This window comes from Pollicipes pollicipes, unplaced genomic scaffold (assembly GCF_011947565.3).
Source record: "Pollicipes pollicipes isolate AB1234 unplaced genomic scaffold, Ppol_2.1 Scaffold_4219;HRSCAF=4965_pilon_pilon_pilon, whole genome shotgun sequence".
Classification (NCBI taxonomy): domain Eukaryota; kingdom Metazoa; phylum Arthropoda; class Thecostraca; order Pollicipedomorpha; family Pollicipedidae; genus Pollicipes; species Pollicipes pollicipes.
This window is the reverse complement of record NW_023596448.1, coordinates 4,271,588-4,282,945: the sequence shown is the minus strand read 5'-3', so window position 1 is coordinate 4,282,945 and position 11,358 is coordinate 4,271,588. Positions and strand designations below refer to the sequence as shown.

At 64.7% G+C, this 11,358-nt stretch overlaps 1 protein-coding gene across 1 annotated transcript in view; it reads left to right on the top strand.

Annotated features, from left to right (window-relative positions):
- Nucleotides 1-11,358, top strand: part of LOC119095525 (myosin heavy chain, non-muscle-like) — a gene marked incomplete in the record, with an annotated part of 72,904 nt that overhangs the window by 57,933 nt on the left and 3,613 nt on the right. The window contains 16 exon segments of the mRNA XM_037218373.1: nucleotides 579-863; nucleotides 1,598-1,759; nucleotides 2,209-2,418; nucleotides 2,747-2,894; nucleotides 3,283-3,400; nucleotides 4,052-4,173; nucleotides 4,645-4,877; nucleotides 5,374-5,559; nucleotides 6,244-6,438; nucleotides 6,919-7,083; nucleotides 7,954-8,128; nucleotides 8,131-8,162; nucleotides 8,651-8,868; nucleotides 9,505-9,643; nucleotides 9,645-9,719; nucleotides 10,259-10,422. Coding sequence (XP_037074268.1) covers nucleotides 579-863; nucleotides 1,598-1,759; nucleotides 2,209-2,418; nucleotides 2,747-2,894; nucleotides 3,283-3,400; nucleotides 4,052-4,173; nucleotides 4,645-4,877; nucleotides 5,374-5,559; nucleotides 6,244-6,438; nucleotides 6,919-7,083; nucleotides 7,954-8,128; nucleotides 8,131-8,162; nucleotides 8,651-8,868; nucleotides 9,505-9,643; nucleotides 9,645-9,719; nucleotides 10,259-10,422 — 2,627 coding nt within the window.

Here is an 11,358-nt window from a genome sequence, read left to right as displayed (position 1 = left end):
CCAGAAGGGCCGGAGCGGTGGGCCCTGAGCTGGCCGCCAGAAGGGCCGGAGCGGTGGGCCCTGAGCTGGCCGCCAGAAGGGCCGGAGCGGTGGGCCCTGAGCTGGCCGCCTGAAGGGCCGGAGCGGTGGGCTCTGAGCTGGCCCCCAGAAGGGCCGGAGCGGTGGGCCCTGAGCTGGCCGCCTGAAGGGCCGGAGCGGTGGGCCCTGAGCTGGACTCGGCTCCGAGCCGGGCGCTGTCTGGCTCTGTCCCGCGCCAGCTGAGCCCTGCTGCGTCCAGCCGTGCTGATGTTTTGTCTCCCACCAGCACGAATCGCCTCCGTTCGTCGCTCCGTCGTTTGGTCGAGTTCGGTCTGTTTACATGAAATTACGCAGGTGCTGGCTTGGATCTCGACACTGTGGGCTGCAGCCTGTCGTGTGTGGAGCGAGCGCCTGTGAACCGTGCGGACGCGGCGGTCTGCCGCGCCGCTGTAGCCTGTCGGCGTCGAGGCACGCATGTCCCCTCTGCTTTCTTTCCCCCTCCCCTCCCTCCCTCGTCACCGCGTCGCGCCTTCACCCCGGCTCTCCGTTTCGGCGCGCAGGTGCAGTGCGACGCCCGCATCAAGAAGCTGGAGGAGGAGATGGCCCTGTCGGAGGACATCAACCAGAAGCTGCAGAAGGAGCGCAAGATGCTGGAGGAGCGCGGCACCGACCTGGGCCAGACGCTGGTGGAGGAAGAGGAGCGATCCAAGCACCTGACCAAGCTGAAGGCCAAGCACGAGTCGACCATCGCCGACCTGGAGGAGCGCCTGCGCAAGGAGCAGCAGCTGCGGCAGGAGCTGGAGCGTGTCAAGCGCCGCATGGAGACCGAGATCAACGACCTCAAGGTGGGCTGCAGGCGGGGAGGGCGGGATGGTGCCGGGGGCAGGCGGCGGTGGAGGGTGGGGAGCAAGAGAGTGGCAGCTGTTTCGCAGGTGCGCGGCGGAATGCGATAAACTGAAGCTCCTGTGGTGAACTGGATGAGTAGCAGCTCCTCCTGCGTGTCCGTTTGGCGTCGATTTGACCCGCTCCCGATGATCCCTGACGCGTTGTTGGGCGTTAGCTGGGGTAGCCGAATGAATGATCGACGCTAGAAGGTATCCCGCCAGCGTGATATCCTGTTGTGCTGCGCAGCCGGCTGTGTGTATCGGACGCGCCACCCAGCCGTGGCTCTGCAGCCCCGTATTCGTGTGTCATGGCAGCACGTTGTCAGCAGAAAACAATGAGATCTAGGTGGCACCACAGCTGGTGGGGGATCAGGGGATGATAGCGATGCAGGGCTGCCTTTAAGATGACGCCGCGGCTGTGACCACTGTATCTTGATCACCTGTTACTGCCCGTCTCTTCGTCACTGATCCAAATGCGACGGCGTGGTTGGTATTTTTGGTATTTGCAAGCATGCTATGCGGCTATGCGATGCGTTATGCGTGCTTTTGTGGACGCTGCTGACGTAGATGCGTCGTGATTGGTGTCCGCCTCGTGGCCTCAAACCCGATGTCGATGTGCTGTCGCCGCCGGCGGCGCTCTCTGCGCGTTTGACGCACTACTGTGATGCTGACCCGCCGCCGGCCGCCTGTGGCAGGAACAACTGGCCGAGAAGAAGGCCCAAGTGGAGGACCTCCAGCTGCAGCTGGCCAAGCGCGAGGAGGAACTGACCCAGGCCATGATGAAGGTGGACGAGGAGGCGGCCGGCAAGGCGCAGTCGCAGAAGGCCCTCAGGGAGGTGGAGAGCCAGCTGACGGAGGTACGGCTCTCTCGGGCGAAGGTCGCCGCGGCTAGCAGACCGACGGCGGGTGGTGCGGGGACAGGGAGGGGTGGAGAGCCAGCTGACGGAGGTACGGCTCTGTCGGGCGAAGGTCGCCGCGGCTGGCAGACCGACGGCGGGTGGTGAGGGGACAGGGAAGGGAAGGTACACCAAAATACGTCAGCTGACACGCTTGACGTTGTCGTTGGCGTGAAAATGTGCCTCGTTTGTCTTCCATGTCATGTGCTTAAATGCTCTCTTGGTCTCTGACGCGGCGTGTACGGTCACAATATTTTTGTCTTTTTCTCAGAGTGTCTAGAGGTCTCGTTAACATTGTGTTGATAAGCTAGATCGGCTCATGCCCACCCTGGCTCGACACGCTGTCGTCGTACCACCCAGCTTGCCCCGAGTCCGTCATACCAGCGTACTGAGCCCGCCCCGCCCCGCAGCTGCAAGAGGACCTCGAGTCGGAGCGTGACGCGCGCAACAAGGCCGAGAAACAAAAGCGCGACCTTAATGAGGAGCTGGAGGCGCTCAAGAACGAGCTGCTCGACTCGCTGGACACGACGGCCGCCCAGCAGGAGCTGCGCACCAAGCGCGAGGAGGAGCTGACCAAGATGCAGAAGGCCGTGGAGGAGCAGCAGCAGCATCACGACCAGGTGAGGCTGCCGGCGCGGCGGGCCGGCGTAACGGCACCTGTCGAGACCGGCGTCGGCCGAGTTACAGTCAGTCAGGGTGGCTCGTTGGCGGACGGTTTTGGTACATGAAATGGTGCTCAAAAAGGAACAGTCACAGAAACCCGACGAACGGCGCCGTGAGCCGACGGAAGGGCCGTGCGCTCGGTGTAGACTGCTCCGAGTCTCTGTCATTCTGCCCGTTTGTGCTGCGTGCGCGGCGGCCGACCATCCCGCTCAGCCGGGCTGCCGGCGCCGTGTCGGAACCAGTGGCCAGTGGTGACCCGCCTCCCCCCTTCCCGGCCGGCCGCAGGTGATCCAGGAGGTGCGCCACAAACACAGCGGCGTCATAGAGGACCTGAACGAGCAGATCGACTCGCTGAAGAAGGCCAAGCAGCAGCTGGAGAAGACCAAGCAGCAGCTGGAGGCGGAGAACGCCGACTTGGCGCACGACATCAAGGGTGAGCACACCGGGCGCCGCGCGACCGGGCAGTGCCGTGTGTTCGAGCGTGGTCAGGCCGATGGTGGAGCGGGCAGTGACACCTCGGTCGGTGCTGTCTGTACCGGCGGCCGCGGCGGCTGGCGGACGGGCGCTGGGGCTTCCCGGGGGGACCGCCAGCTGACTGGCTGCTGGTAGATCTGTGGGAAGTCAGCAGCGCAGTGTCGGATGCTGAAAACAGGCTGAATCACAGTGCTGAATCACGCAGCTGATTACGGTGCCGAATGTGGATAAGGTGCGGCGTGATTTTCTTCATGGATTTTGAGCGAGGATTTGCGTCGGATGGCAGCAGTTGATAGCGGCCGAGGTGCGGCCGTCGCTGATCCCCGTGCCGTGCCCTCCCCCGGCAGCGGTCACCACGTCCCGCACCGAGTCTGAGCGCAAGCGCAAGCAGCAGGAGTCGCAGATGAGCGAGCTGACCATCAAGCTGCAGGAGTCGGACCGCGCCCGCCAGGAGTTCCAGGAGAAGTGCGTGCTGGGGCTGAGGCTGAGGCTGAGGCTGAGGCTGAGGCTGAGGCTGAGGCTGAGGCTGAGGCTGAGGCTGAGGCTGAGGCTGAGGCTGGGGCTGGGGCTGGGGCTGAGGCTGAGGCTGAGGCTGAGGCTGAGGCTGAGGCTGAGGCTGAGGCTGAGGCTGAGGCTGAGGCTGAGGCTGAGGCTGGGGCTGGGGCTGGGCTGGGCTGGGGCTGAGGCTGGGGCTGGGGCTGGGGCTGGGGCTGAGGCTGAGGCTGGGGCTGAGGCTGAGGCTGAGGCTGAGGCTGGGGCTGAGGCTGAGGCTGTGGCTGAGGCTGAGGCTGAGGCTGAGGCCAGGGCTGGGGCTGAGACCATTCATAATTTGCTGTGTTTGGATTAGCTGCAGATTTGGTTGTGGGACACAAAACTTTGTGGTGGCATTTATCCAGTTTTCCACTGTGCTGAGCCCATTTGGACGTTGCCATATCCCCATTGTTTTCAGTGTCATGTCTCGCCGCTCCCTCCCCGTCTCTGTCTTCCGGCTTGCGTTTCCTCTAGATCCGCGTCGTGTGCTGCCCCCGCCTCTTCTGTGCTATTGCTCCCTCCTCTCGCCTCCCTCAGTTGCTTCCCCTTTCATATCTAACCACCGGTCGCCCCTCTCGCCGGCAGGGTTGTGCGCGCCCAGAGTGAGGTGGAGTCGCTGGCCACCCAACTGGAGCAGATCGAGACCAAGGCCACCCAGTCGGCCAAGTCCTCCACCACGCTGGAGGCCAACCTCGCCGAGGCGCAAGGTGCGGCGCGCGCGGGGGCGGGCGTTGTTGGCGCCGTTCGGCCGACAGAGGTGCCTTCCGTCACCTGCGATGGTGTGCTGGCGGGGCGCCGGGCGCCGAGCCGCACACAGCAGCTGGGACGCGCGTCCCATGCCGCGCGTCCCGTACCGCGGTGCGGATGTGCCGAACCCCGGGCGACAGGCGGCCACGGAACCGTGGCGTACAGTGGGGAGAAGACGTGTGAGATCCACCCGCTGTGACAGTACGACAAATAATACTGCTGTGGTAACTTACCCTACCATTTATAATTTTAATGCAGCAAAAACTTCTACATTACGTTGTACCGTAACTTTGGTCAATAGTGACGCATGACATGAAGATTTTGAAACTTGTGTTGCCCCACGTTTCGTGGCGTCGTAGACCCTGGCTTTCTCTGTCCGTTCGCCATGGTCTCTGAAAGGACGCGCGCTGACGTGAGCTGGCCGGGGCCAGGTCTGCTGGAGGAGGAGACGCGCCAGAAGCTGGCGCTCAACTCCCGGCTGCGCTCGGCCGAGGAGCAGCGCGGCCAGCTGCAGGACCAGCTGGAGGAGGAGGAGGAGGCCAAGCTGCAGCTCGAGAAGCAGGTGGTCACCCTCCAAACCCAGATGGCCGACCTCAAGAAGCGCGAGGCGGAGGAGGCCGAGACCGTGCAGCAGCTGGAGGAGGCCAGGAAGCGCCAGAGCAAGGTACAGTGGCGCTGACGCTGATCGGTGGAGGCGCGCGTCTGAGCGGTACGAGGGTGGGAGGGGGACGCTCGAGAGCGCGGCGGCTCGTCGGGGGGGGGGGGGGGGGATGTGGGGAACTGGAGGGAAAACTAGCGCGCCATGGCGACGTGTTTTAGTGGGGGTTGGGGAATAAGTCCACGTGCGCTTGCCACTCGTGTGGTTGTCGCGTTGGTAATCACCAGTCAGTACGCCCGCCCGTGTGCTGTGCGGGAGAGCGCGGTGCTGCGTCTGGTCGCCGCCGGGCCCGGCCAGGTGTCAGCTGTCCCGGCGTCACACGCCGTCCCAGGGCGGCCCATCGCGCGGCGGTGCGATGTCCGGGCCGCGGTCCGTCCGTCCGCCCGACACGCGTGGCTGACGCGGTGGTCCGCTGTCGGCGGCGGTGCTATGTCCGGGCCGCGGTCCGTCCGTCCGCCCGACACGCGTGGCTGACGCTGTGGTCCGCTGTCGGCGCCGGCAGGAGATCGAGGAGCTGCGCCACCAGGTGGAGGAGATGCAGGCGGCCAACGACAAGCTGGACCGCAGCAAGAAGAAGCTGCAGGCCGAGCTGGACGATGTCACCATCGACCTGGACGCCCAGCGCGCCAAGCTCTCCGAGCTGGAGAAGAAACAGCGCAACTTCGACAAGGCCATGAACGAGGAGAAGGTGAGGAGCAGGGTGGGGCTGGTCAGAGGGACAGAGGGAGGTGGGAGGGGCCCGCCGGGGTGCGGCTGGTCAGAGGGCAGAGAGAGGCGGGAGGGACCGGCTGGGCTGCTCAGCGAAGAGGTGAAGTCAGCGGAGTGAAGCGGTGGCGGTTGTACGGGATGGATGCGCGGAGTTGTCGGTGAAGATCAGGCTTGCGTATAGGGTTCTGTAGTGTGGAGAGCATGGTGACAGCGGCAGGCGAAGGCTCGGGGCAGATTGTCTGCATTTACTGCACACAATGCGCCATTACTGCACACATTGTCAGTGCCACGCTGCGCCATTGGCCGCAACTGCCGTGGTCTGCCTATTACACGCCCTGTATGCGAGATGTTTTATTCGGCACGTATTACGGGGCGGTGCTGGGTCAGGAGCAGACCGGGTCGTCGATGCGCTGTCCCCTTGCTCGGCGATGCACGCGGCTGGTATTTCTGCGTTGCGGCGGCTCGCCACAGCACAACTGGGTAGCAGTGTCTTCCATGTCATAACTTGTGGCCTGACTGCTCCAGCTCGGACGTTTGTGTGCACCGTCCGTGATGAACCCCGATCTGACATCGTCTCTGTCACCATGGTAACGCGCCGTCTCTGGGCCGGTGCGCGCCGGCCGCGGCGCCCGCTGACGCTGACGCTCTCCCTCCTCGCCGGCAGTCGCTGTGCGAGCAGATCTCCCAGGAGCGCGATAACGCCGAGCGCGAGGCGCGCGAGAAGGAGACCAAGGTGCTGTCGCTGACGCGCGAGCTGGACGAGGCGCAGACGGTGCGCGAGGAGCTGGAGAAGTCGCGCCGCCAGCTGCAGAACGAGCTCGACGAGCTGGTCAACTCGCAAGGCACAGCCGACAAGAACGTACGTGCGCCGCCAGGACTGGAGGGCGAGGGTTCCCGTGGGGCACGTCACCAGGGAAGGATGGCGTGGTGGTCCGGTGTAAAACGGGTGAAGCGAACAGCTCTAGTTGGCTGCGGGAGCCTGGCGGTGTTCGTGTCGAAGTAGGCAGGACAGGGTCACCGAACATGTGTGCATAGAGGTCGGGATCGACACTCCTAACACAATGGGCCAGTCGTGGAGGGTTTCTCTGGTCGGCAGTTGGTGAGTGTCGTGTGAACCCCAGTTACGACACCTTCCAAGGCTGCAGGACCGTCAGCCAAGCCTGAGAGCCCAGCTCTTATCACAGGGCGCGGGCCCGTGCCCCGACCACGACCACGCGCGTGTCGCCGCACACCGCGCGCCTAGTAGCGAGCCCACGCGGCTGGCGGCGAACTGGCCGGGCCGCAGCAGGGTGGCCGTGTGCCCCCGCCAGACCGCTGACCGCGTCTCGACCGCCGCCAGGTGCACGAGCTGGAGAAGGCCAAGCGGACGCTGGAGAGCCAGCTGGCCGACATGAAGACGCAGATGGAGGAGCTGGAGGACGATCTGCAGATGACCGAGGATGCCAAGCTGCGGCTGGAGGTCAACATGCAGGCGCTCAAGGCGCAGTTCGAGCGCGACATGCAGGTACGGCAGCCGGCCGGCTCTGGACCGGCCGGCGACAGCGGCACAGAGCCACTGGCGGCAGCAGACGCTCTGGCAGCCTCGGAAGTTACCAGACTGTGGAAGTCGGTGCAGGCTCATAGCGCAGGAGTCAGACAGTGAGGGTTCATTTTACTGGAACGTTCAATGCGCGGGCGCTCGCTGCCTTGAGCACAGCATAACCTTAGTAGTCGGCGCGCCCTGAAAGGCGGCCGGCATCATCGTCATTGTAGGGGAAACGGTGGGAGTTTGCTGCTTGAATAAGTTCATTGAGCAAAACAATTCGTCATGAAAACGGTCGTGGGAACCTTGCGTTTCGTTATGTTTGTCATCGGGTTATTTTAAACTGCATTCAATAATTCGGCTTTTGCAACTCCATTCATTCATTCAATTGCCTGTTTTTAACTTCATTTATTCATTAACTTAACGTAGTAACGTAATTCTCGCTTTTTCGTCATTCATTCGGCTACTCTTTGAACTTCATTCATTCATTCATTCATTCATTCATTCGCTCGACCCAGAAACTTATGGTAACTTGTAACTCGGCGACTCTCATGTCCATGCTTCAGAAAGCGCGTGGACTGATTTGTACGATGAGCTGGGGTTGCCTGTATCCAGTCTCATGCGCTCAGTCGATATGGACCGTTTTCGCACCCCGGCCAAGCTTAGCCTGACCTCTGCTCGCGACTCGACCGGCTCCGTGGGGCCGTCACGTGATTACGTGCACCGTCAGCTGGTGGCGCCCCGTCCCGCTCCACCGGCGCCTGTGACCCGGGCGGGCGGCCGCGTCCACACCGCACCCCGACGCGGCCCGTGACCGCCTCTGACTTTTGGCCGCCGCGCCCGCCGCCGCAGGCCAAGGAGGAGCAGGCGGAGGAGAAGCGGCGCGCCCTGCTGAAGCAGCTGCGCGACCTGGAGATGGAGCTGGACGACGAGCGGAAACAGCGCGGCTCCAGCTCGGCGCTGCGCAAGAAGCTGGAGGCCGACTACAAGGACCTCGAGCAGCAGATGGAGATGAACAACAAGCTCAAGACGACGCGCTGAAGCAGCTGAAGAAGATGCAGGTGCGTGGACGCGTGTGTCGGCGGCCTGGCCAGGGCTGCCCGCCGGGCGGTGTTGTAGCCGCTGTCGTCCCTGACCCTGTCGTATGTTGAACGTTGACCCGCCGCTCAGCAGCCGTGCATCACAGGCGAGCGGACTGTACCGCTGCTCCGTGGCTCGGATCTTTCGGACTGGGCGCTTTTATAGGCGCGTGAGTTTGTGTAATGAACCCGCCCTGCACTCTGTGGCCGCAACTGAGGCCCGACTTGATATCCGTGCCGCCACGTCACTGCCAATAACAGTCGCGTGTCGACCGGTACGCAGTGTCGCCGGCTGTGGTCGCTGCAGTCAGAGTCACCGTCATCGCCGGCCGCGTGCCGACCGGCACGCAGCGTCGCCGGCTGTGGTCGCTGCAGCCTGAGTCATCGTCATCGCCGGCGTCGAGGTCTGCGCGCGTGGGGCCGAAGCGCGGCCAGCCGTCGGTGACCCCCACGCCCTCCCCTCTCGGCAGATGCTGCTCAAGGACAGCCAGCAGCAGGCGGAGGAGGCGCGCCTCAGTCGCGAGGAGATGGTCACCCAGTGCAAGGAGGCCGAGAAGAAGAACAAGACGCTGGAGGCGGAGCTGATCCAGCTGCAGGAGGACCTCTCGTCGGCCGAGCGCGCGCGCAAGAGCGCCGAACAGGAGCGCGACGAGCTGCACGAGGAGATCGCCAACAACGCCAGCAAGGGGTGAGTCACATGTGCCGGGTGAGGGCGGGGCAGGGGGCATTAGCAGGGACAGACGGCGGTCCACAGGTGTGGTAGGAGGCAGGGTGCGTCTGCCGGGCTGAGCTGATTTGGTATGTCGTGAGAGTGGGACGCCGCGCGGTGTCCAACCAAGGCGCGGTTCGGGACAAAGTGTCGGGAGTGAGCAGCGGGAGCGACTTCTGTTGTACAGCCGACGCTTCACTGAGTGCTCACCGAGCTCCCGCCCCCCCCCCCCCCTCCCTTCTTAAGAATACCCGGGCTGCTACCGGCAGCCAGAAATGACTGGGGGGATGGGGAGGGGTAATTTACACTAGACGGCTACATAGACCTTCGTAACGTAATGCACGTGCCCTTCAGTTAGGTAGACAGTTTGTACCATTTCAGTAAGTTTGGAACTTTCTCGTCAGCAAGGAAACAGCCTCGGCATCCCCATCCTGAGAAACTGGACATCTTTCCATGGGGACACGATCATACCACCAAAAACGAGGCCATGCTGTGTGGTCTGTGTCTGGCCGCTAGGCCACCCGCCTAGCTCCGTCAGTGGCAACCTGACCTGACCGACCTGACCTGACCTGACCTGACCTGACCTGACTTGACCTGGGCTCTCGTGACCGACAGTAACCTGCTGGCGGACGAGAAGCGCCGGCTGGAAGCCCGCATCTCGGCGCTGGAGGACGAGCTGGAGGAGGAGCAGTCCAACTCTGAAATCCTCATGGACCGCGCGCGCAAGGGTCAGCTGCAGCTGGAGCAGGTCACCTACCGAGCTGGCCACGGAGCGCTCGGCCACGCAGAAGCTCGAGAGCAGCCGCATGATGATGGAGCGACAGAACAAGGTGAGCACGACCGGCCGGTGGCAGGAGGCGGTGATGAAGGGCGGGCATCGGCGCGACGGTGATCTCGCGGGCGAGCGAACCAGGGGCCGCTGGTGCGCGGGAACATCGGGTCCGAAGTGGTGTAGAGCTGCGACCTTATCAAGCTCAAATGAGCGGATCATTCTCATTGGATGTTTGCGATGGCTGCGGCTGGATTACGTGCATGGATAAGGTGCAGGACTGGGGTCATGTAGCTGATCGATGTCGATCGATTGAGTCGTCTTCGGGCGGTGGGAGTTCAGCATTGTGTCGGCGCCACGGCGGAGTGCCGTTTTTATGCGTTAAGCCACCGTGCAGTCTGTCGCAGCCGCGGCCGGCTCTAAGCCACCAGTGCACGAACTGCGCTCCACCTCGATCGTGCCAATAGAGAACGGTAACAGTCGGAGACGCCCTCGTGCATCGCTCCGTCGGCGCGCCCCGCCGGCTGCCGGCGCGGGCTGCCGCCGCCTGCTGGGCGCGCCGCCCCGGTCGGACGCTGACCCGCGCCCCGCTGTCGGCAGGAGCTCAAGGCCAAGCTCTCGGAGCTGGAGGGCGACCAGCGCTCGCGCACCAAGGCCACCATCGCCGCGCTCGAGTCCAAGCTGCGCAACCTGGACGAGCAGCTGGAGGGCGAGGCCAAGGAGCGCCTGCTGCAGGCCAAGGCCAACCGCAAGCTGGAGAAACGGTGAGCGCCGGCGACTCCGCGGGGGGGGGGGGGGGCGGTGTCGGCTCCGGCCGCTGTCTGTGTCCGGGGGCTGTTGGATGACGGGCGTGCGTCGGCGACTCCGCGGGGGGGGGGGGCGGTGCCGGCTCCGGCCGCCGTCGGGGTCCGGGGGCTGTTGGATGACGGGCGTGCGTCGGCGACTCCGCGGGGGGGGGGGGGGGCGGTGCCGGCTCCGGCCGCCGTCGGGTCCGGGGGCTGTTGGATGACGGGCGTGCGTCGGCGACTCCGCGGGGGGGGGGGGGGCGGCTCCGGCCGCTGTCTGTGTCCGGGGGCTGTTGGATGACGGGCGTGCGTCGGCGACTCCGCAGGGGGGGGGGGGGGGGGGCGGTGCCGGCTCCGGCCGCCGTCGGGGTCCGGGGCCTGTTGGATGACTGGTGTACGCCGGCGACTCCGCGGGGGGGGGGGGTGACGGCTCGGCCGCCGTCGGGGTCCGGGGCCTGTTGGATGATGGCGTGTGTCGGCGACTCCGCGGGGGGGGGGGGGGGTGACGGCTCCGGCCGCCGTCGGGGTCCGGGGCCTGTTGGATGACGGGTGTACGCCGGCGACTCCGCGGGGGGGGGGGGGGGGGGCGGCTCCGGCCGCCGTCGGGGTCCGGGGCCTGTTGGATGACGGGCGTGTGCCGGCGTCGGGGCCAGTGTGCTGCTGGCCGGTGCGCTGGTGACATGCGACGGTGTGTCCGTCGTGAAAAAGTCACGGATGACATATGAGTCGGCTGACAACTGAGCCCCGTTATCCATATGACCATTGATCAGGGCACTTGAGCTCCGTTGACTTCACCGCTTGGTCCGCCCTGCCACGCCAGGCTACGTTTGTTTTAGTCTGTGCCGTTGCCAGCTGTTCCTGGCTACCGGGCTCAGCTCTTACCCGTCCCTCGCAGCGATCTCAGTGTGCCAGCGA